Source organism: Molothrus aeneus, chromosome 1, assembly GCF_037042795.1.
Source record: "Molothrus aeneus isolate 106 chromosome 1, BPBGC_Maene_1.0, whole genome shotgun sequence".
NCBI classification, from domain to species: domain Eukaryota; kingdom Metazoa; phylum Chordata; class Aves; order Passeriformes; family Icteridae; genus Molothrus; species Molothrus aeneus.
In genome coordinates, this window is record NC_089646.1 from 119,504,683 (window position 1) to 119,529,580 (window position 24,898).

The following is a 24,898-nucleotide window of genomic DNA, read 5'->3' on the forward strand; positions in this document are numbered from 1 at the left end:
AATGTCAGTATCATTCCAAATATTTCCTGATTTAAAGCCCCACACACTGTGGATGTGAACAAGAATCCCTGGTATTCTTTGTACATTCAACCACAATATTATCTGTCTTAAGTTGTCTCATTGTTTGGCCTAAATACTGTCTTGATCTAATTTCTTCCATTTGTTTAGTATGACCAGAGGAACCTCACAGTGTATACAGAGCAGAGCTCTGCTGAAAAGTGTACATGCTACAGGCTGCCAGGGTGATTCTCAAACTTGGGAATGTTCCCTCAAGCGATATTTTTGTGGGGAGATACCTTCTGTGTACCTTGGAAAGAGGTGCTACCAAGTCACCAGCAAGGGCTGAAAGGGGGTTGTGACTGGAGCAAGTTACTTGGGGAGAGAAAGTAGGGGAAGGATGGAAAACATCTGAAAGAGGCGTTGGGAAAAGTTGTTTTGTTATGCTTTAATTCTTTACAACATTCTTACATCTCTTCCCTTCTCTGCCTCCTCCAAATCAGCCTTAACAGTCCTCTGAGTAGAGCAGAGAAAGATTCATAATGATGAAATATTTTGAAGGGAATTACTAATTCAGGCTTGTCTTCAGATGACATGTGCATGAGATGCCTTTATATTCCACCCTTTCAACCACTTGTTTACTAAGCAGTATCATCAGAGGCTGTCAAATGCAAAAAATTGTCGTGTCTGACCCTATGAATCTTTTACATAATTTTATTAAAGAGTAATATGGTTACAGACCAGAAAGATGCTTTGAAACTAGTTTTACTGTTGATGAAGATGAATGTCCTCATTGCCTTGACTGAGACTTTTTTCCATCTGACAGCAGGTGATTGCTGAAAAGGTTTAGACCAAGGTGGTTTGAATGAAAAGTTCAATGAGGCTCACTATCTTCTCCTTTAAAAGATTCTTGCAGGAAAGATTCAGCCTGTGTCTCTCAAAGACACTAACATAAAAACTTCACTAGAACTGATGCTGCCTGCCAAAGGCAGTACTTTCTTACAGCTGCTGTTTTCTGCTGGATAAATTATTGTTCGGTGACATGGGTGTGCTCAGCATAGATGCAACAAATGGAAATGCCCTACAACTGACTTTTTACAAACTTAATTTTGTATGTCTAGAGCTCTGTGTGTGTGGCTTTGCAAGGCACCATTGCTAGATACAGCATGCTTTGGTGTGGTATTGACTGGTAGTTTTATCATCTTGGTTTGGATCAAGTGCATTTAGCAAAAGAAGCAAAAAGTGTAAGTAAAATCTTTCAGTCTGTGACCAAACAGAGGTTCTCTTGTACATGAAATTAAAGACTTCTCAAAAGAGTTAATTGTCTTAGTTAATCTTACTCATATGCACAGTAACTAAAAGAGCTGTAACCCTACTAAGCTCAGAGCTTTGAAGGGGTAAAAGTGGCATAATTAATTTCACTGTAGCTCTGCAATGCAGCAATTCTTTGGTGATCTATGGCTTGCACACATAAATACAGATGACATATATTTTGAAATATATGTACATATATACATATAGGTACATACAGATACTGATATCTGACAGATTCTTACCCTCCAAATTCTTACCTTTAAAAAGGAAAAGGTGTTAACCTTTTCAAAATTAATTTTTTATTCTAAAGTCTACATTAGTATGTCACATGCCAATTTACAGGTGTTAACCTTGTTTCACAGTACTGAATTATTTCATTTTCTAAAGTGGTTTCTAATCCTGTGTTCTCTGATTTTTTTAGTGTCTCTTTCTAGATATCTGATTTCAGAGATGCTGTTTTTTATTTGAAGATTTAGATGCTAACTGTGGCATAAGGTCAGACTAGCATGAAATGCATACCTCGAAGCAACCAAAATTTCATGCTACACATGAAGTGTGGGGCACAATGTATCAAAAAAACATGAAATAAGTTTCTGTAAAGTCACGGAAAAAATCAACTGTTTTTATTGAACCACATTCTTCTCTTTGGAATATGTTTTGTGTTCATGACACAGATCATGTATATACCTATATATACATATATATTTGACTGTGAATGTTTCTTCTGGTTCAGAATACAAACCTCGATTTGTTCACACTCGCCAAACCCGGTCCTTGTCAGTGGAATTTGAAGGTGAGGTATATGACATAAATCTGGAAGAAGAAGAACTGCAGGTGTTGAAGACCAGAAGTATCACCAAGCGTCACAATGCTGGAAATGAGGAGGAAGGAGAGGAAACTGCTCGTGCTGCTCGTGACACAATGGTTGCTGATGGCACTGATGCTTTGGGTCAACCCAGCTCTGTCAGAGTGACACACAAGTATGATTGCTTTCTCTGTACGGTATTTCTGTTTCTTAAAACCAAATCTTCATTTTCTAGCTGTACTCTTTCTCCCTCTGTACAATATTTAGGAACTTGAAACTGACATCATAGATTTTAGATTCACCCAAGTTGTATTTTTTAGGAAGTGGAATAATTTATATTTAGTATCTGTATTTTAATTGGAGACCTCTGGTTTAGGTTTTATTTCTAGGGAAGAGTAGGCATCTCCAGAGGGAAATTCATCCCTTGTATCAAAATATGCATTTTGTGATGGATTAATCACCCTGTTAAGCTGATGCTTCTGCTGTTTATTATAAAGTCTAGACTACAGTTTAGCATAGAGGCCTAAATCTGAGATGATTGATCCCATCCCATGAGGATAGACTAGATCAGCTACATCATGTTTCTTAATTTAAAATTTGCAGACATTAGCACTAGCTAAGTTACATTAGACCTGTTTATTCAAGATACACTAAATCTGAATGAAAAGGCAAACATCTCAAAATAATTTTTAATTTTAAAAATTTAATATTATTTCTTTCAAAATCCAGGAATATGCAGGGAAAAAAAACTTTGTTGAATCTCTTTTATTATATGTAAAATGTAAATAGAGTTTATCTCTTTTCTTGCTTTTTTTTAGGAGAACACAAAGGTTAGTTTTGAATAGTAGAAATTATCCTTTCTTACACTGAGAATTTCCAACCATAGAATTATTAAAGCTTTAAATAGTTTTCCAGAAAAAAATATGATTTCTCCATAAAGTGTTTTGACCTTTACAGAGCAGCATTGCTTTCAGAATTCTTTGAGTGAAGAGAAAAACCAGAATAGGATAATGTTAACAGAGATGAGCCTCTACCTCTTTTTTCTGTTATTCTTCGCAAAAATTAAAAGAAGAGTTCTGATGAAGGAGGACCCAAGAAAAGTTCTGCCTACAAAATTGTATTTCTCTAATTAGGAATTTCTGTTTGTCAGCATGGGGACTTTGAAAGCCCAGCCTGCACCACTCTGCTGGATTTTCTGTCTCAGTCCACTGCCTCGGTCTTTCTTGTGCTTTTTTTTTCCTCTTGGTAGAGCTGTTTTTTCAAACACAGTTGTGAATATTTTTGTCATTGTGCTGATTTTTAACCCAAGTGCTCTGTAGACTTTTTGTTTAATGACATGTTCGAACTCTTTCCTCTAACTTTGGTTCTTCTTGGTCTTTATTGATTATATTGATCTTCAGCCCTCTGACTGTATGTTCTCTTCTTGAGTGTTTTGCATGCTGGGAAGATGAGCCACATTCATGTGGCAAGGAGAACGTATTTCTCAGCAGCTGGTGGTTAAATAAACAATGGCACATATGATTAACAAGGGGCTTTAAATTCTGAGCAGATTTTTACTTCAGTTTCAATTTCATTTCTGATTGAATAAGAAATTATTGCATTTTTTGCTTAGCAGGCACAGACCATCTGTTGTGGTTGACAAGTTTTCCAGAGAAAACAGATAAAAGCAATTGTTACTATTAAGTCAACAGAGGAAGACCTTGTAGAGGTTCCTTTTTATCTGTTTACTAACAATATAAACAAAATTTCTGAGGAGTTGGAAGAAAGAGAAAAAATGGGTGGGTAACTGGGAAACAAGTGGCCTTCATTTTCCTATTTCTTAAACTCACATCTACAGATGTTTCATTCTTCCAAATGACACTATTCACTGTGAGAGGGAGCTGTACCAGTCTGCCAGAGCCTGGAAGGATCACAAGGCTTACATTGATAAGGAGGTAAGAGGTATTTTAAAATCTCAGGGAAGTCTTTACGCTGATAGCTTTTCAAAGAATAATTCTGAGTCAGAAATATCCTCTTTGCAGATTGAAGCTCTCCAAGACAAAATTAAGAATTTGAGGGAAGTTAGAGGACACCTAAAAAGAAGAAAACCAGATGAATGTGATTGTAGTAAACAGAGGTAAGAGAGGTGGTACTAAATACTGAATACTACTCTGATTTCTAAGGCTTATACATTTTCCAGGATCTTGAGATTGAAAATAAAAAAACAAAGCTTTATTGATATTTATAACCTTTGTAGGCCTCTTTTTAGTTAGATATGAGTAGAAGCTACTGTGAACCACAAGAAGATAAACTTTAACGGTTTAAGATTACATATGTTTGTATTCTACTAACATGTTTGAATCCAGCTGTAGTTCTGCTATAGCCTAGCATAGGATGACACAGATAGAACTTCCTTAAATTAAGTGAAATTTTTAAGTCTGTATATTTCCTTAAGAAAATGTCAACCATGGTATATTTCTGTTTTGGTTTTGTGTTGAAAGCAGTTTAATTACTTAATAATTCCTAAATTTTTTCCCTGTAGCTATTACAACAAAGAGAAGGGGGTAAAGGCCCAAGACAAACTCAAGAGCCATCTTCATCCCTTCAAGTAAGGCTATTATTAACCTCTCACTCTCACAGTTGATTTTTTGGTGACTGGATAAATGTAGTTTTGGGCATTTAGGGAGTTTTTTGGTTTGGGTTTTTTTGTGTTTTGTGTTTTAAGTGAAGGGAAGAAAAGGTCACATGTAGCAAGCCATCACAAGAAACATTCAGTAGTTTTGGGCCAACTTGTGGAAGTTTATGGATAATATTTCTTCAACCTATTGATAGAAAAAGGATGAAAATAGTATTATCAGAAACTGATCAATTTTTTTTTTAAGAAGATCCAGTAAAACCTAAATGCAGCAGTGCATCCTTTCTCATGCTTGCTGAAGGGAGCACCTTATCTTAGCAGCTGGGGAAGCTGAGCTAGAAGGTCCTGTCCTCATCCTTTCACCTTTATAAAATCCAGAAAGAAGTAAAAACTGCTAGTGCTGTTGTCAACCAAACAGAGACTGTTCTTAGTCATCCATGCCCAACTTCCTCCCTGAACAGAGAAGCGGCACAGGAGGTGGATGGCAAACTGCAGCTGTTCAAAGAGAACCGGAGAAGGAAGAAGGAGCGCAAGGGAAAAAGGCGCCAGAAGAAGGGAGATGAGTGTAGCCTTCCTGGGCTGACATGTTTCACCCATGACAACAACCACTGGCAAACAGCACCATTCTGGAACTGTGAGTCTTGTGTCGAAATGCAGATGTGATCGAGGTTATCCTCTGCTGGTTTTCCACTTCATGCAATCAAAACATTATTCTGACCTTTAATGTTGTCAAAAACTTCAGCACATAAAAGGTCTACTTTAACATTTTTATTTCAAAGTATATAATAAACAGCATATAGTGAACAAAATGCAGATACTATCCCTTATGATTCTTCCCATTATTCCACTTTTTATATGCTAAAATATTTTCAAAATCATAACTGCATAGCACTTGTGTATATGTACAAAATATTAGAGGCGAAGGATATTTTAAGTCTCTTTAAACTTCAGGGTATATAGATTACTATCCCACTGAGACATACTTAAACTTTTCTCAGGATTCAGCATTAAAAACCAGTATTTTTTCTCACTTGTGATAATGGAGAAAGAAAAGTGACTGAAAACTTTATTTGCAGAAATTTCAAGATCAGGTGGTGATTAAGTTACAACATATTTGACCCCAAGCTGAAAATTTGCTAAGAACAACTTTTCATTTGGAGAAAGAAATTGTCTCCTAGTGATAATCTGATTGTACTAGGACTTCTGCTACTATGTACTTTACATTTAAAAATATTCCTAAAGTAGTCATATGCATGATTTTGTTTTAAATACAACAATTACATTAGTTAATTTCTTTTTAACTGTGGAACAACAAAAAGTTATGAAAAGGGTTCTCATATGTGAATATTCTCATATTCACAATCTAAAGAGGGGTTACTGTATTATAATACTATTACTGTTTTTATTAAGTCTGTTCACAGCTAGTCACAGTACCCAAATCTAAATAAATCAAAATAAAAACCTAAGGCAAAGCTAGTACTTTATTACTGTGATTTAAGGTACTAGTAGAAGAAACAAGCATATTATTTTGACTGGAAATTAATAACTTGTTTGTATAATTACAGTGGGCTCTTTCTGTGCTTGCACAAGCTCCAACAACAACACTTACTGGTGTTTGAGAACAGTTAATGACACCCACAATTTTCTGTTTTGTGAGTTTGCAACCGGCTTCTTGGAGTATTTTGATATGAACACTGATCCCTATCAGGTAAACCCCTTTCCCTGTTACAAAATGTCATTCACCAGACTCCTCCAGGGTTTCCCTAATTTTTGTTAACAAGAATAATTTCCCTCTTTCTTCTCTTTCTCAGCTGACCAATACAGTTCACACAGTGGAAAGAGGCATTTTGAATCAATTACACGTCCAGCTGATGGAACTGAGAAGTTGTCAAGGTTACAAGCAGTGCAATCCAAGGCCAAAGGGACTTGAAACAGGTACAAGATAAATAGCAGCATTTATTTCCATTCTATTAACATTGTTTTCATCTACTTAAGTTCTAATTGTATCCATGAAGTGTCACTCTCCTAAGTGTTGCTCTGAACAATTTGGAATTATCCATATACACCAGTGGTGCACATCTGCATGACCAGGAGGCTTCTTTGCAAGTCTGCACAGGTTATTCTTGACAGATATTGATGGCAAAACCCATCACTTGACAGAAATGCTGCAGAAGGGATATCATTATTGGAGCTAATCAATAACAGCTGCATGCAGATCTTCACAGCCATAACTCTTTTCTCTCTTGCAGGGTTTATTTCATTAGTTTTTGCCTCCCAGTATCAGGTGAGGCATTAAATCCTGTGTTTATTTCAAATGCTGTTTGCCTATGTCAACAACTTCAGGTTCCTTACCACAACTGAGACGTAACGTTGCAAACTTCTAATCACCAGTAACCTCCTTCATTTTTGAAGAAAGCAGCATTTCTTTACAAGAGTCTCTGAGTAAAACAAAGCTATTTTTACTTCAAGTCTCTGGAATTCATTGCACTTAACTTTGGTTGATTGAACATTGTGATTTATTATTTTTTCACAGGAATGCTCCATTCTACATAATTTGTGGTATTGCCTCTTTGTATCTCTTTCTACATCTACCAATGTTTCTCTTTTTTCTAATTGTTTTGGGGTTTTATTATTTTTGAGAACCTGTGGGTTTTCAGTTCTTTTGTGTAAAACTTCCAGGAAATCTTTGTTGGACTGCAGCTCTGTCTTTATTTAACACAGTACATTTCTTTTTAGGAATTAGATGCTGTGCATGGAAAACTACATTTTGAATGGTTTTACAAGTTCTAAACACTAACAAAAGTTACTCTTGTATTTTCCTATATCAGGAAATAAAGATGGAGGAAGCTATGATCCACACAGGTATCCACACTTTTTTATTCTCCTCAGCAGCTTCTTTCCAAATAATTGCATGACTCCAGTCCATTTCAACTAATGTCTGTATCCTGCCATGCTGCACACAGCGTAGCTTTCGATGCATGCATTTTCTAACTACCCTACACTGAACTTGGCCATTGTTTTTTATATCTACCCTTCTGCATTTAACGTAGCTCATTGTCATAGCAAGACTTCATACAGCTCATATTTCATGCCTGTACTCCTTAGATGTTTGCCCAAGGAAAATTACACAAGAAGAATCACCTCTTTTGGGTTGCTCTTGTATTATTGTGTTGATTTTGGATGGGTTGGAGGTGTTTTTCTGGTTTTATTTAGTAGGTCTTCACAGCTGCTTTTTAAATGTAAACTAAGTATGCTTAAAAGGCTTTCTGAAGTACAAAGGACCTAGTCAAACCTATGGAAGCAAAGCAAAATCTTCTCACTGGCTTTCAGAAATGTTGGCAGATACCACTTTAAGCAAAAGCAGTGCTCAATATGAGCAGCCTGTGCTCTGAAGCCAGCAGCAGAGTGTTGAATTTAAGTGTGGCAGAAAGATGAAGCTCCTTTGGGCTGGGACCAGATCAGACTAGCATGAAATAAAATTTCCTTAAACTGTTGTATTATTTGAACAGAGGAAAGGCACCAAGTGAGGTTTTTTAAGCCTAACACTTGAACCTGAGGAATACATGACAGACATCTCTTTGAGAGTATATTTTTCTGTTTAAAAGTATACTTATTGTCCCTACATGTTTACCATTCAGAGCCCTGTGTCTCCTGGTGGCGAAACCAGACAAACATAAAGCAAAAACCTGAAGAGACTGAAAAAACTGCAGGTCTTAAGAGTACTGCACTTGCTGTTCACTGAGCAGTACTTGTTCTCAGGGTGAAAACCAGATTAACATCTGTGAATGTCATATTTAGACTGGACTCCTTTTCACAGTTTGTCAGTTTTATACATTTTCACCTCTATACACTTTGGAGGAGTAGCTCCTGATACACATTGCTTACTTGAAAAGTAAACAAGGGAGTCCAAGGGGTGTACAAGTCTGCATAAAACCTTTTTCACAGAATCTTCTGAAAAGAACCTTTTCACTAGTTTCCAGGAGTCAGAGAACAATTAAGCTAATGTATTTCAATATATAGGTCTCCAATTTAAGCAGCTAAATTTTCTTTTGCAACCAATTTTGTATTTCCTAGTTTTGGGATCTAGGAAAACCATAAGCTTTTGTTTGGTTTGTATCCCACTGTTTGCATTGCTCATTACAGCCTGGTGGGAGCAGGTTGCTACAATGATAGAAAGCAATCCCTGTAATTATGCTTTTAAGGTTTTCATTAGAAGGAGTCCTTGTAAGTAAGCATTCCTCATTTTAACTACAGGTCTAACAGAAGTGGCATTTTTGGACTGTATGACTATATGAAGTAGTAGAGCACACAGGATTAGTCTTTAAATTATATCTTCCTACACCGTTTAGCAACAAAAACATTTTAACTTCTGATACCAAAGAACATACAATAAACATTTTGCTACTGTGACAAATAGCAGTATAATATAACATAAGCAATATTGTTCTGTGTCGTGACATTGCAGACACCCAGTTTCTCAATTTACACATTCAGCATTTTGGTTCAAGCCCCATCTTGGTAGAATGTTTTTCTTTTTCTTAAACAAAACAAAACCAACCAACCAAAACAAAACAAAAATTAGCAAATCCCATTTATCAGGAGTTATTACAATGATCCACTAGAGAATACTTTTGTTGCTGCCTGGAGAGAACAGATGGAATAACAATGGAAAGTCATCTAAACTGCTCCTTAGGCTTCCTTTAGATCATGTTGATTCTCACTCAGACCTGTTTCCAGTTCAAAATGCCCTGAGTTAGTAAAGCACTGCCTGTGCTGAAGGAAGGCACTGGGCCAACAGGCCCATGTGGAAATAGCCAGAATGATGCTGCTTGCTTTGCACAAAGGGACAGAGAGCTTCAGCAGGGAAAAACTGGTGCCACCTCTGCCCTGTGATGGACAGAGTGTGGCTCTGCAGACAAGGTTGATAACAGGATGTGTGAACTGCACATTCCTCTCTCCTCTCCTACTTGTCTGAAGTTTTTCAAAGCCACCAAGGATGTGATTTTACCCACCTGTCTTTAGTCTCAAAGGAGACATATTCAAATCTCTTATTAGTTTTGAGATAAAACAGGCACAGATGGCATTATAGAGAATGCCAGGGCAGGATAAATGGAGAGTAAAGCTTAACTAAAGCTTGATCTACAAATGAACAAACAAACGGCAAAACAGCAAAAAAGAAAAGGAACAAGTTTTGCTTTGAACAGCTAGCAATATTTTTTTTCTCTTTTGGATCTGTGTCATAACTGAGAAATTCCAAAATGTTGATCAAGGAAACTACTGCCGTGCTGTTTCTCAAATGCAACTCATCTGCACTTTCCCATTTCATACTTATTTGTAACAAAATTTCTTACAGGGGAAAAACCTCTTCTTTCCTCTTCCCTCTGTTTGCTTTAATTTCAGTGGGAGACTTTTCATGCTTACTGCAAGTTGTGGAATTAAACTGTGAAGTAATTTGCTCAGTCAACCAAAATAGCTCTAGGACCTTAAGATTTTGCTTCCCTGTTTTTTTAACATATATGAATATAAGTTATCTCTGTCTTCAAGCAAACTATTTTCCTCTGTGTGACACAAAGATCATGGAACAATTCCCAGTGTCTTCCCAGCTGTGAAACTTCTCTGAGACTGCAGAAACAGTGCCACATTTAGAGAGCAAAAAATAGATCCAGAGTGAAGGACCATGTAGCTCTGACTCAGACTTTCAGCTATTTTGTAGGAACGCTGCAAATTCTTTGCTGATCTTACTCCTGTGCATCACAGCCCCATTGCCCTGCTGCTGAGCCTCCTCAGAAACCCTGTTTCTCTTTGCTGGTCCCCAGACTTCCCCACTGCCCAACCTGCCACCCAGCTCAAGCCTCTGTTCCCCTGCTGGGGATGGGCAGCAGAGGCTCTCCTGGGCCCAAATGCACCTTTATGGCTCCTGCTTTGTCCCCAGTCCCCTGGTCTGTCCCCAAACCTGTTGCCAGTCAAACAGCATCACTCCTGTTCCAGTTCCTGCCATAACATAACAACCCACATGACTGTCCCTGCAACGATTTGTTTTCCTATACAGGCTCTGACTTGGCAAAGGAAAAAAAATCCAAAACCCTACCAATACAAATAATAACAGAAAAATTTAAATATTGTTGCATCTGCAGTGTGGTTAATGTCTTCAAGGGTTTAGTGACTAAATTCCTTGCAAAAGCAGCCCCCTGCCATGATGTTTTCTAGGGCCCATTATGCCTCTAAGCACTGGAAGAGTAAATCTTCTTTCTTGAAATCTCTGTGGTATTTAATTATCTTTTGTTCCAGGAAACAAATTATCCATAATGTGACTTACAAAGATGGCTGTCATGTGGCCATGCCATGATTTCATTTCTCTTGTCTGCTTCAGGAAAGAAAGAAGATGCTCTGTTGTAGCTGGTCTACAAAATCCAAAAAGCTTTTGTTTCTTCCTGAATCAGGAAGACTGTAAAATGTTTGCAAAAAAAAAAATCTATAATTTGATATTTCAAAAATAAAATATTTAAATTTTATGTTGTAAAATATTTCCAATTAAGAGCAATGACTCAGGTGTTTTCAAGGAAAGTGGTCTCCTTGGTGGGAGCAGAGTAAGGCCTTACATTTTAAGAAAATATCAAGGGGTTTTTTTGACCATAATGGTATTTTTCTGACTTTCCATATGATGGACTAAATATTGGAGAAATTCTTTTACTGTGAAATCCCAAGCTAGTAAGAAGCAAAGAATGTAATCTATGATAGACAAAAGTTGCATCTTCTGTTCTACTTAAATAAAGAGAAAAGAGAATGGGCAACTTAAAATACAAACAGATTAATGGGGATGCCAAGAACCATCTTTGGGGATGCAGGGCTCAATATAGATGGGGATTTGAGCACAGTTCACATGGTTGGAAAGTAGCCACTTGAACTTCTAAAGCAATTGCTACTAGCCTACCTGCCTGTACAATTTTCATGAAGAGAATAAATCATTATCATTGAGATAATTACTAAAGATTGCCTGCAATATCATTTGTAAGGGCAAAATTTCACTTTCCCTGACAAATGTTTGCATTGCTTGATTTGTCTTTCTTTGTAGACCACCTTGTTGAAAAAATCTTTCCAGTGAATTGAGTCTGCCCAGTGAATTAAATTAATTGGTGCTGTTCAGTTACTTTTCAGTATAGAATTGGCTTCACACCACAGGTGAAAATCTGAGTCACTATAGATACTGTAGCAAATTTTTAAAATATTTCAGAAATGAGTTTCTTTTGTGTCTTTGAATTTTCTTCTGTGATCAATAAAAAATGCAGCTCAGTTGTTACTTATAGACCCATGTCTATACCCTTTATTCAGAATTATTATTTGAAAAGGCTGCTAGATATTTTCTTTGAAAGCTTTTTTTTAAAAAAAACCCCAAAACCTTAAGAAGATTCTCTGTTTATGTTTTAACACTATTTTACAAAGTGGTGCAGTCCTCCAGATTAATTCACACCAATTTTTTACAGCTTTCATTTCCCCTAATTGCTCCATGTAAACTAAAATGAATGCCTATGAAATAGATTAAAACCCCCTTTGGCTATCATTTACTAAATAAAATCTGTCTGGTTATTTTGTAGACCATATTTTTAAGCTATCCATAAACAGAATTCATGTGGGCATTGAAGTTCAGGTCACCAATGGCTTTCAGAGTTAGTCCCCTCTTTTATACTTAACCATTGTTTGGTTATTGCATGTTTTGCTGGAGTGCTCAAGAAAAGCAAATGGATTATTTGTATTGAAACATTTTTCCTGCCTTGAAATATCAGAGGAAGGACTTATCTCTGAATGTCATCACAAAGCCCCATTAGACCAGATTTTGTTCTTTTTTTACTCAGCCCAGGGATGAGCAGGAGACAGGGAATTCTTGCTGTGTGTTTATCAGGGGCTGTGAACATAGCCAAGGCCAGAACATTCCTCTGCTGACAGAAGAGGTGGGGTGTCTTTGAGCTACCTGCTTTATGAACAGGGGTGCTCTCAAGCCAATTGAAGTAGAAACACACATGGAAGCTTTGCTTGCACCTTTAATAGTGTTCACCAGTAGGCTTTATTCTTTCTTTCAACAGAGGACAATTATGGGATGGATGGGAAGGCTAAGCTGCCCATTTTCACTGGCGACGTTGACTGGCAAGGACTGGAAGACTTGTACAGTGTGAATGAAAGTGTATATGAATACAGACACAACTTTAGACTTAGTCTGGCTGACTGGACTAATTACTTGAAGGATGTAGATAGAATGTTTGCACTGCTGAACAGTTACTACCAGCAAAAGAAACCAGACAAGGATAACACTGGTCAAAGCAACGGGGAGGAATCATCCACGCCGTTCACCTTGGTGGAAATGCCTTCTGCTGAGGAGTCCAGCGGCCTGACTGCAGAAGAGTTGCAGCTTATTGTGCCAACAGACATTGCAACCCTTGCTTTGAGCACAGTGAATTTAAGTCAGGAGAGGAAACTTGAATTAAACAATGATATTCCTGAGAAAAGTAGTTTGAATGATGCACACTGGAGAAATAGTCATCCAGCTGAAAAATGGATGGAGGATAAAGAATCTGACCGTTTTGATATGGATTTCAGTGGGAACGGTTTGATAGAGTTGGAGTCCCAGCATAGCTTCATGCTACAGCCCATCAGCATTCCTCAAAAAGACACTCATCAGGATAGTGACACTGTGGAAGATATATTTGAAGACCAAATGTATCTTCCCATGAGGTCTGATGAACCCTTTGTCCGTCAGACCGTAAATATATCCATTAGGGATTCACCTGTCAGTACCCAGGAAGAAGGAACTTTCTTTAAAAAAGCCAAACAGAGTCTTGCAGGAGAAAGTTCACAAATCCTAAATGCAGAAGGCAGTGCCTCAGCTCCACTCTCCTTGGATTAGATCAAGTTGTAAACCATTAAATAAGTTCTCCTTTTTCTTATTAGCAAACTAATAAAGGTAATCAAGACAACTGACATTCCATGTTTATTGTAGATACATTTTGCAGCTAAATTGAGCCCAGTTCAGTATTTGTCTCTGTGCATTTTTTTTTTATTCACACGCACATGCTTTCACTTCTCCACACAGGGAAGCAAGATTTCCAGTTTTCCATTAAAGGAAACAGTGTTAACTTTCAAATGCAGTAGCACATTTTCTGAAAGCTAAAAATTATTTCTTCGTAAAGAATGTCGAAGTCACTTTCTCTATTTCCAAATGATCCCACCATGACTGAGTGTTTCAGTTCACCCAGTATGCCTGCATAATGTCTTTTTTATCAATTATTTTAACCACTGGCAATTCTTAATGCCATGCTTTCAAGTAAAATGCACTTTTAAAATCTGTATGCCATACCATTTATGCATCTAATACCTTACAGGTTCTTAGCTTGCTCGTTGTCTTATGAAATTGTGAAACCAATAAACAGACTGACCTGAAAGAGGTAAACACCATGGATTGTGGAAACAGACTCTTCAAATATTATCTTAGCAAAAATATTGCATGTTTTTGTTGCTTTAGTAAATTTACTCTCAGAAAGGTATGGCTAATGATTGTGAACTGTAGAAGGATTTGTTTAAATTGGATTGTTTCCCTATATGTTGATATTGTCAGTATTAAAATTTCTTTAATTTTTCTGACTTTTTTTTCTGCTGATACTGGTAGAAAGGTTTACATCAGTGCATAAATGTTTTTGTTGCCCCACCTGATTTTTATTATTCTGAGCAATATCTTGAAAGCATTATTATCATTTTGAGTCTTAAATTCTTTTTCTGTTTTGAACAGGCATTAAAGGGAATGATAAAATCATGTTAGGTTTCCATTATTTTAGACACAAAAGGCACATGAGAGTAAAAAATAGTAGCTTAGTAATAATTTTTGTTGTTGTATTCTAAATTTTTTCTTGAACTTTACCAAGCATTAAATCGTATTAAGTATAACACAAATATGACTTTGAAAATCTGTATTAGTCAAAATTTAATATTTTCCCTTGCTTTTTTATAAATTTCTAAATAATTATCACCACAGCAACAAAAGAGAATTACCTCAAACAGATGTAATTCCACAGTGTCCAACTCACGGGTGCATTTCCTACCTGTTACATGTTATTTAGTGTAGTGAATATTTTTTGGCTATTGCAAGCACTTCAGGTTAAACTTACATTCATTACATTGTATTTTAAGTTGAAAATTGACTTTTTTAAAAAGGAGATTCTTTTAGTAGGATTTTAATAATTTTAAGAAGCAGTCTTTTTGATGGACTCTGTAAATATGTTAAAATTACTAGTTCTTTATCTGATGTATGTGTCATGGGCTGATTGATAGAAACACATATTTATGGTCATGAATGATACTATTTGTACATAGGTTTTAAGTTACTAGGATACAAACTGTGTTTTTAAATCTTGTATAATATTTCTGTGATACTTTTATAGTACAATTCTGGCTTCGGGAAAGTCTAGAAGCAATATTTCTTGAAATAAAAAGTGTTTTACTTTACCTGCTTCAGAGAAGTCCACATGATCCAGTTTTCCTCCTGAATAAGGTTTATTTCAAAAATATGTCAACAGTTTCAGTTTTAAGCATCCATCCACATTAAAAGCGACAGGTAACAAAATAACACACAACATTCTTTTAGGTATAAATTATTCCTGGAGATGTGAGTAATGTATATATGTTTTTGTTTAAGACACATTGTGATTTTAATTTTTTTTAATTCCAAATTCATCCGGTCCTTTCTTCCTTGAACTCCGTGCACCGAGCTGCAAAACCAGCAGTTCCCAGAAGTAATGAAATGTTTCATGGAGCCATGACTTGCTTTGCTGCTTTCTCTCCTCCCTGCACAGCTCTCCCTGTGACAGCACAGCACTGCAGACCAGACATGCAGTGCTTACCACGAGTGAACCACTAGTCAGGACTTGTGTCTCCTTGTACAAGAGTCAGCACAAAAAGGAACTTAGCTTTCAAGGTAAACTCTCTTACATGAACTCTATGTTTGTTCATTGGCCTGTCAATAAGAGTACTTTCATGCCTAAACTCAGCCTCTGAATCCGTGCTTCTTGAGCTCTTCTTTATTTTACATAGTCCTGGGACTCTGATGCTCCTGCAGACGTGAAGTTACAGGTGATGTTTGTGGGGATCAGGAAAGTGGATGAATCCAAGTGTTCAAAAAGCAGTCTCTGCAATGTCAGATGGAGCCCTGGGAGAAATCTGCCCTGAAAGCACAGCAGCAAGCACAGGGTGTATCTCAAAGCAACGTGCAGAGCAGGTTGAGCCGGCGAGTTTGGGAGGACTTGAAGTACAAAGGCAAATTGAAGGGAGGTCCCACACAACCAGCTCTTGTACCTTTGTGCAGGGAATTATCCAGTACCAACAATGTGCCCTACATTTTTTGAAAGTACAGTTCTTTGAAAGAACCAAGCAAGGTGCTTTCTCTCTTTATGCTGGGGCAGAGATAGAGAAAGGAATGGTGCAACAGAGTGAACCGTGGATTCATCCCACTTGCCCTTCCTCCTTACCTGAGAGCTTAAAGTACTCATTGAGGAAATGGCAGAAAGAGCATCTTACTGGATTGAAAGGTGTCTCCCTTCTTTCTTCTAGGACATACTCGGTCATTTAAACTATCAGCTAAACAGTGCCCTACCTTCTAAACTAGGTGGGAGCCTTTTTTCCAGGTGTCCTACAGGAGTGTGAAGGAAAGAAAGTATAAAGGACACTCATTCTGTAGGCAAGTGATACAGACAGCAACTAGCTCTGATCCTTGCTGTCTTGGAAGCTATAAGCTAAACCAAGTTAAAGAGGCCAAAATCTGTCATATCTCTAGGTACACAGCCTAAGCAGTGTGTTCCCATCCCAATTTGTTTTGTATTTCTTTCTGCATAGTATTTCTTGTCCCATAGCTGAGGCAGTCAAGTCCATGAGCAACGCAGGGTGTGACTGTCAGGAAGCTTTTTCAGGCAGTTGCAGGCTCAGGAATGAAGCAAGTGCCTAAATCTGGCACTGTTCCTCATATGGGGGAGGGCCAAGAGGATGACCTTCCTTTTTGTGATCTGCAGAGCAGTAGAGATGTCTATTCAGAAAGGCAGTACATAGTTCATGACTTTCTGAAGGGCTCCTGGAGATGGACAGAACTTTAAAACTGGCACATCTTTGGGAGGTAGCAATGTTATGCAGAAAGTTCCCTCTGGAATTTAGGATAAAGCAGCCAGTATTGCCCTCACATCCTTGGACAGTGTGAGGCACATTCTGAGACCCCCCTAGCAACTGAGAGCACTGCAGAAGAGGAAAGATGTGTAGTGCTTCAGTTCCAGAACTAGACATAGAATCGCAGAGTGGCTTGGGTCAGAAGCTGCCTTAAAAATCACCTGGTTCCCACCCCCACCATGGGCAGGGACTGACTTAGAGCTGTTATCAGTAGGTGAATCCTGGTGTTACTGAGGTAAATGCACACTAGCAGCTTTGCAAAAAACAAAGAAACAAACAAACATTTGTATCTGGAGTTCAGCCACCTGTAGGCTTTTGTGACAGTTGAGGGAAGGTATTTTAGAGTGCAGGTCTGAGCACTGATCACCTCCACTCTCTCAGCCAAAATCCCTTGAGATGCCTGCAGCTGTCTACACTGAAGTCACACAGGCACAGTCAGAGGGGATCTGCGTAAAACAGTCAGGGCTGAGAACCCAAGTGGCACAACAGGCTTGTCCAAGGAAGCTCTGCCCAGGACTAGACTTGAGCCCTGAGCAGCCGTGGCTGCCTGGCTACATGTGATGTTGTAAAAACTTCTTCCTTTAGTCTCAGCAAAACCCAATCCTGTTTGCATGCTCTGACATCATTTTTCAGTGAGAACCGATGTGCAGTAAATAGGGTACAAGCAGGGAGTAATTCCAGAAATGACGTGTCACACCTGAGGGATGCAGCGCCAGCCTGACGTGCGGGCAGTGCCACAGCCGCTGGGGCAGCAGGTGTCAGTGCAGAGCCGCACCGCAAGCGCCTCGCCTGGAGCCTGCGCCCTCCCGAGCTGCCGGCACCGCCGGGGCTGCGCCTGGTCCCTCCTCCACCGGCAACAGCACCTGGGACGAGCTGCACATCCAATTTCATCGCTTTCCTTGGTGTAACAGCTCTGGTCTTGGACACTGGTAATGTGCAGGAAGAGCTGAAAGATGATTTTTTGTGTGGTTGTATGTATTGGAAATGAAAACATGCAAGTCTTACTTTGAAATCAGAGAGGATCTGGACCCAATCAACACACATGATATGCTATTTTTTTATTTCCAAGTATCAAGTATTCAAGAGTTTGTTTTGTAAACACATGTTTACAACAGATGCTGACAGTAGGTTTCATTAAATCATGGGTTATATAACTTTAAAATTACTCTAAGCTCTGATGAGAAATAAATATAAATTAAAAAAACCCAAACATACAGGAGCCTAAAGTATGCAAAAATACCCAGCATAAACCAATTCTCTTTTTACCACAGCACAGCACCCACACACTCATACCATCAGACATACTCTACAAATTTCCTTAATACTCTACACATTTGCTTAATAATGAGTTTTTTAAAAACTAAACAGTTACAGGCAGTGTGCCCACTCCATGCTCCTACAATACCACTCAGACTGTTGCTGTTCTGCACAAATCATTTGGTAGAGGTATGCACTGCAGCCAGGGGCCAAACTCCCGTGTGCTCAGCTGGTGAAAAGAGCAACTCTTCTTTCAGAAAAGCCTCCACTCAACTGTGGATCTCACTGACACAACATTTTCTTATTTTTTTTACTAAAACTCAGCTTTGGATCATTTTGTACAAATTTTTTTTATTTTGTTTGGAAATTTCCCTCCAAGTTTTCAAATATGGAGTTTGCAACAGAGGCAAATTTTCTGGCCTGTCGGTCAGAAGTGTGATTAGTGCTATTAGTGCTTTCAGTGCTATTTGGAATACAGACACCTGCCCTGCATGAGCAGCTCAGGCACAGTAAGACAAAAAAATTATGGTTCAGAATTCAAAATGGAAATTTTGTCTTCAAGATTTTAAAACCAAACCCCATTTTGTAAATCATAGCTCACTCTCAAGTCAACCAGATTTGGCCTTTTTCCATTCCTACAGATAGAATTTGCTCTTATTCTACCCGTCTCTTTCTGGTATTCCATGAAAGAACATTCATATTTCAGATTTAAATCCTCATTTTAATTCAAACACTTGCTAATATTGCTCGGGTTAAGTGGTTCCAGAATTTAGCCCTGTGTTTCTTATCATTGCTACAGAATTTATTTTTAGCCCCTGCTTAAGCAAAGCAACTAAATAAAGTAACATGCTACAGCAGGCTGAATACATTCTACATGAGACTTCTGTGCTCTGTGTAGCTTTTACTTTACCTAATAGTGCTGGGCCGAATCCTACACAGACTCCTGAAACTGCCTACCCACAGAAGAGCTAGGTAGGAATTGGCCCACCAGGAATTACAAACACTGTCTTTGTTGGAGCAGTCCAGACTTTAGGAACAGAAACACACACAGTTGCATCATGCCTTGAATATGTCATTTAAGTCATAGTGAATACATCATAAAATACTTCAGTACCTATTAGCACCACAGTGTTGTTTAGTCTTTTGTCCAGAGATTATTAAGCTGTCTCACCTTTCCTCAAGGTGAACAACATTTTGGATGCTTTTTGTAGCCCTTCATGAATTCCACAGCTTTTCACCTATTCTATATAATGAACAAAACACTGTTACAGGATAACATTGTGACAACTGGTTTGAGATTGGAAAAATGAAAACTACGATACACACAATGGATAATGCAATAATTAGAAGAGTAGAATGGAACCTGGATAAATAAGCATCTATTCTGTAACACTTGAAGTCAAGAAAACTTTGGAGCTACTTTGAAATTGCAGAGCTACATCTGTGTTTAACAGGCTGTATTAACAAAAAAGATAGCTGAGCTGAAGGACTGGAGGAGTGACTGCTAAAATTATTAACTGCAGTTAATGCAACCAATATGGCCATGGGATATGGGTAGTGTTAACCTTTCTTCTTAATTTGTGCAATAAATTATGAGGAAAATATAGGAAAAATGTCCTTCCTGAGGATCAGGTAGGCTTTCAAACCTTTGGCCACAAAGTAATATTAGTGATATTCAGTGTAAAGGAGACAAACCCCATGAACCCGGCCATATCCTGTCCTCACACTGAAGGCCCCACATCTCTACTCTGTGACAATGTTTACATGCAATCTTTTTAAATTGAATATTTGTCAAACAACATGTTAAAAGAAAAAAAAGAAGAAAGGCCTAATTCCCTACAAAATAATAAATCTACCACCATGATGTTGACTGTCCATTTTGTAAGTACTCTGAAGGGATGAAAACGCCCAAAAATCAAGTCCAGTACGTGAAGAACCTGAAATGTGTTGATTACAGGTGGAATCTGTAAGTAGCAAACACTCTGTCCAAAGGAAAGACAATGCAGGTTGCAGTCCTGGTAAATCTCTGTTACCAGCTGCTTTAAACCCCTGGAAAGCAACCACAGCTGGATGGCTTCAGCTGGGGGAACCCAGATTCTGAAGCCTGCAGCATGGCATCTCCTAAGCCACTGTAAAAGACACATTACTGAGAAAACAGAAAAAGATAAACTTGTTTAGGAAGATTTTTGTCTTCAATCTCCAAATATAGTAGTAATAACCAGTGAATAGAGTATAAAAGCTAAACAAGCTTGATATTCCCTAGTTCACAAACACTTGCTAAAGCACCAGCTTGTTAACTTCCAACACAAGGTATGGCCTAGTTCTTCAGCCTCAACATTGGACTGGTGAGGCCAAGAATCTGGCTCCAAAATAGCAGTAAGACACTTTGGACCTATTTATCATCAGTTTTATGTCAATATAACAGCCTGAAGAGCTGTGGTATCACATGCACAGAAAAGTGTAGTAAGGCAGCAATTATTCAGGCATTTTGGGGGGAAAACCTGCAAGAACAATGCAGAAGGTGCTGACCCCTGTCCCAGAAATGCTCTCTGAAGTTCCCCTGAGCAGGCAGCGCTCTGCTCCGTTTGTGCGGGATACTGACAATTTGTCATCTGAACCTCTAGCTCCAAATTCTGTGAAAGGGCACAATTTGAGTCTACAGCATCACCTGAGCAATTTCATTGGCTCTAAGGTCAGAAGGATGCCTTTATGTAATCTATCTCCCCGGGTAACACACAGGTTTTCAGACAGAAATTCATAAAATAAGTGAATGGCAGGAACAGTGAGAATGAATCTTAGACCATTCCCACAAAGTATTTTGAATTTAAACTCTATTTGAAAATGACAGCCTTCCTCCATTGCTGGGTATGTTATATGCCACACCTGAATGCCACAGGAGAGTGCTCAAGTGCTACTTTGTGCTATTCTGGTTACAATTATCACTGAATCCATGGGGGAAATGCTCAGCATAGAAATACTCTTTAGATAAATGAATTTCTTTTTGAATGCAGACAGGATTCAGTCCCATACTTACAAATGTGCATTATTTTCAAGTGCATTACTTAAATATATAAATTTACCCACATATTAAGTGTTCTGCTGGATCAGAGCCATAATGAATGAATAGCTAATACTACAAATTAATAAGCAATTCTAAAAAAACTATTTTTGAAAACAGTATATTAATTTAGGACCTTTCAAATGTACATTTCTAATATTTAGTAGGAGATTTGTGCCTCCACTTACATAACAGTACGTTCTGAAGAACTACATGCACTTTTAAAGATATATAGGCTGGCCAAAGAACTGAAATTTTCTGAATAAATACAATTTGCACCATAATATTCAAAGGTTCTTGCAGCTGCCCACACTGTACTGAAAGGCCATAAAATGTCATTGGTTGTAAATTATACTGTATTTTATCCAGTATGCTCAAGGAGAAGAAGGAGGACCAAAACCAGAGGGGCTTTTGATTAAAACTGGAAACATGGACAGTCCCACTCTCCAGATTACTCCAGCCCTGCAAAGATCTACAAATTATCTCTTGAGGGTGCTGTGTTCATAAGCACCTAAGGTCATGGCTGCATCCATTCTGAAGTTTTCTCATTTTTGAGGAAACAAGAGTGAATGGGAGGCTAAGCAGGGACAATTAACCTGTTCACTCAAGTCCATGTATTTAGGTACTCCTCTCATGTTCCTCACTCTAAATCAGGGCTAAGTGGTGGAAGAGGGATTTGTTCTGTCCCTATGATGGCATGGTGGCACTTTGGCCATCACCAGACATTGCTCCATATTATCACTGGCTGGTAAGCTGCAGAAAGGTGACTTGGGTTTGCTACCAATAGCAGCCTGTGGGTGAGCAGGACACCTGCTTCACCTTTCCTTGGATTCACTGCCTTTTGTGTTCAGGGACAGAGAGGGAAGGTGGCAGAAATTACAACTTAATGGAATGATATGTTCTGTGGTGAGAGGATCTCACAGTAGGAAGCCAGCATGGGCCCCTTCACCAGATGACAGGCAAAGTTCTCTTTTAGTTCTGTGAAGTTGGTTTAGCACCATGTGTCAAACACAACCACTGCTAGGGGTGCACTCAGTGTCTGGAGATGCTGCCTCCTCCAGCAGTGACATCTTCAGAACACAGTGTCTGGTCAGCAAGTCTCAGTCCATACACCGGTCAATGGCAATGCTGGAATTAACATTTCTAGGAACTGAATGTGTTTCCCCTGAATACCCTTATTGGCTTAGTTTAGACTGTTACAGATTACTCACAAGAAACCCTCTTTCAGGAATCAATCAAAAACTGGCCAGAGTCTGGGTTTTCTTTCTTTCAGAAGATGCTGACTTAATTGATTTTATAGAAATTTATTTGCATTGCCAAAATTATCTTTATCCAAAACCAGGAAAAAAATTGTTTGAAAAGTAAGGAATTACATTTTGTTTTGCATGTAATACTTAAAGAAAAATTAAAATTTATTTTCCAATTAAAAATTAAAATTGAAAGTATGTAAATGCAGCTTTTTCAGTATTTCCAAAGTTAACATCTTTTTTTCTACATTCCACTTTTTCAACCATTTAGGAAATATGAATATTCTTGGAAGTTGAAGGGTCAGGATATCCTAAAAAATAGATGGTTTCCATTGCAACAAGCTCTGAAATCCCTTGAAAGCTCAGAAACAGCAGCAACTGCAGAAGTGTCACTTTTATCACTCTCATTCTTTGGCATCAGTGCCATTAGTTCCTGACAATCCTAATCTCTTCCTTGGTTTTTGTATGGAACTGAAGCACACAAGGCATGAAATACAAGAGATCAGGACAGATGATTAATCTTCAGTCTTTTACAATTCCCTAAATGCTCTGTTCCTGAGGTATTTGAAAAGATTGTCACTCTTCACTTCTCCTGTGATGATTAAAATGGGGAAGTGATAAAAATGGATGGGGTCTGGGCTGCTATTACACTTTGTCATACTACTTTGCCAATTTTTGCCGTGGTATAAAATTCTTGGTGCAACAAGCATTTGAGACTGAAGCAAAAGGAAACATTTTTATCATCTATTCTGATCTCATATAGCAAATATATATATATATATTTACCAAACACCTTGGAGCCAAGGAAATTTATTTCTCAGGACAAGAAGTGTAGAAGCCAATTATCTCAGGAAGTGGGTACTAACTGAGGACATGTTGTATCCAGTGGCTGTATAAAAGGAAAAGACATTCTCAGGCTTAACCCAAAAAAAGCTGTGAATATGGACAGAATAGTAGGAAGAAGTCAAAACAATATTCCTCTATGTTTGGGGTAGAGGAATTTGAGTTTTCAGACAGGAAGAGTAAGAATTGTTACAAACGACATAAATGGACTGACACATTCTCAAATAAGCAGCCCCATGGGTAGTCCCATGTGCTGGTCAAGAAGATCCAGATGATGACAAAAGGCAGTTGGCAAAGGCAGAGAGGGAAATCTACTCTTCCCAGGAGAACTCAATGCATGCCAAGGGGAGTGCTGCCTCTATTTTCAAGGACTTGGTTCTATATAATGTTTGATCAATATACATGTTCTAAATTGAAAAATTAAACCAGGAATAACTGTTCAAAAATATGTAGAAGCTTTGCTCTTTCCTATTTATTTTCACACAAGTTCTCTACTCAGCAAAATGCAAACCAGACTATCACTGAGTCCTCTTAAAAGACTGCTTTTTCATTTCCTACACTTCTAAGACTTCCCCTGCAGGGCACAATACAGCCTTGACTTCCCAGTGTCCAACTGACATAATTTTCTGCCCTTTGAGACATCATTAGTACCTCAGGAGCAAAGCCTCCAGAGCAAGAAATGAAATGCCAAGCACATTTGATTAGAAAGTTTCAGCATCTCCCAGGGAGAGAACACACTGCAGTAATTTGGAATAAACAAAGGCCACATCCCGTCCTGTATATCCACACTTGCTGATAATTTCTATTCTTAGCTCTTCACCCAGAGGGCCAAAGGAGAGACAAACTCACCCTCTGCCTTCACAGGAGCTTTCAGTGAAGCTGAGAAAAGGAAAGGCAGACATGTGTGGGACACAGCACACAACCAGGACCTGTCCCACCAGCCCACCCAGCACCAGGCAGCTGGAGAGGCAGAAGTGTGGCAGAAACCAGAGGGTCTGAGCCAGCCTCCCTTCCCAGCTGCCCTGGGTGCCAGGAGTGCAGGGAGAGCCTCCCAGCTGGCAGCACGGTGGGCAGGCTGCTGGCAGCCCCTGGAGGGGCTCCTCTGCTCACTCCTGCAGCCTGAGCTCTGCTGTCACTGACCCGCCACGTCCCAGACACCAGACGAGGCCACCAGCTCTCCCTGGGGACTTTCCCACTGAAGCTGAACTAGACTGGCACGCAGTTCTGAAGGACAGCCAAACTTCCTATCAAGCTACACCCAGCTGTTTTCTTCTCCAGGATTTGGTGCTAGTAACAGCCACCCAAATAACACTGCAGAAATATGCACATATCTGCTCTGGTATGTGTGTATGATTCCTACATGTTAACGTTACTATAAACCAATACTGAAGTTTTTTACTTCAAGCATTACAGTATCCTATATACTTTGTGAAGAATAACTACATCCCATCAGGTGAAAATTAATGCACATTTTGACAGGATAAAGATGTTACAACTCAACATTTGCAAACATTACCTGATGTATAACTCTTGTATGGCTTGACATGTTATTAACAGTACTTTAAAACTTA

General features: G+C 38.6%; 1 protein-coding gene across 2 annotated transcripts in view; it reads left to right on the top strand.

The window, feature by feature from the left end:
• SULF1 (sulfatase 1) overlaps positions 1-15,218 on the top strand; it is a 123,445-nt gene extending 108,227 nt beyond the window's left edge. For both annotated transcript variants that reach the window (XM_066563819.1, XM_066563827.1), the window contains 8 exons: positions 2,045-2,291; positions 3,954-4,050; positions 4,138-4,232; positions 4,638-4,703; positions 5,192-5,364; positions 6,296-6,438; positions 6,542-6,665; positions 12,809-15,218. In XM_066563819.1, coding sequence (XP_066419916.1) covers positions 2,045-2,291; positions 3,954-4,050; positions 4,138-4,232; positions 4,638-4,703; positions 5,192-5,364; positions 6,296-6,438; positions 6,542-6,665; positions 12,809-13,626 — 1,763 coding nt within the window. In that variant the 3' untranslated portion in view covers positions 13,627-15,218. The remainder of the gene's footprint in view (positions 1-2,044; positions 2,292-3,953; positions 4,051-4,137; positions 4,233-4,637; positions 4,704-5,191; positions 5,365-6,295; positions 6,439-6,541; positions 6,666-12,808) is intronic.
• Positions 15,219-24,898: the final 9,680 nt, after the last annotated feature.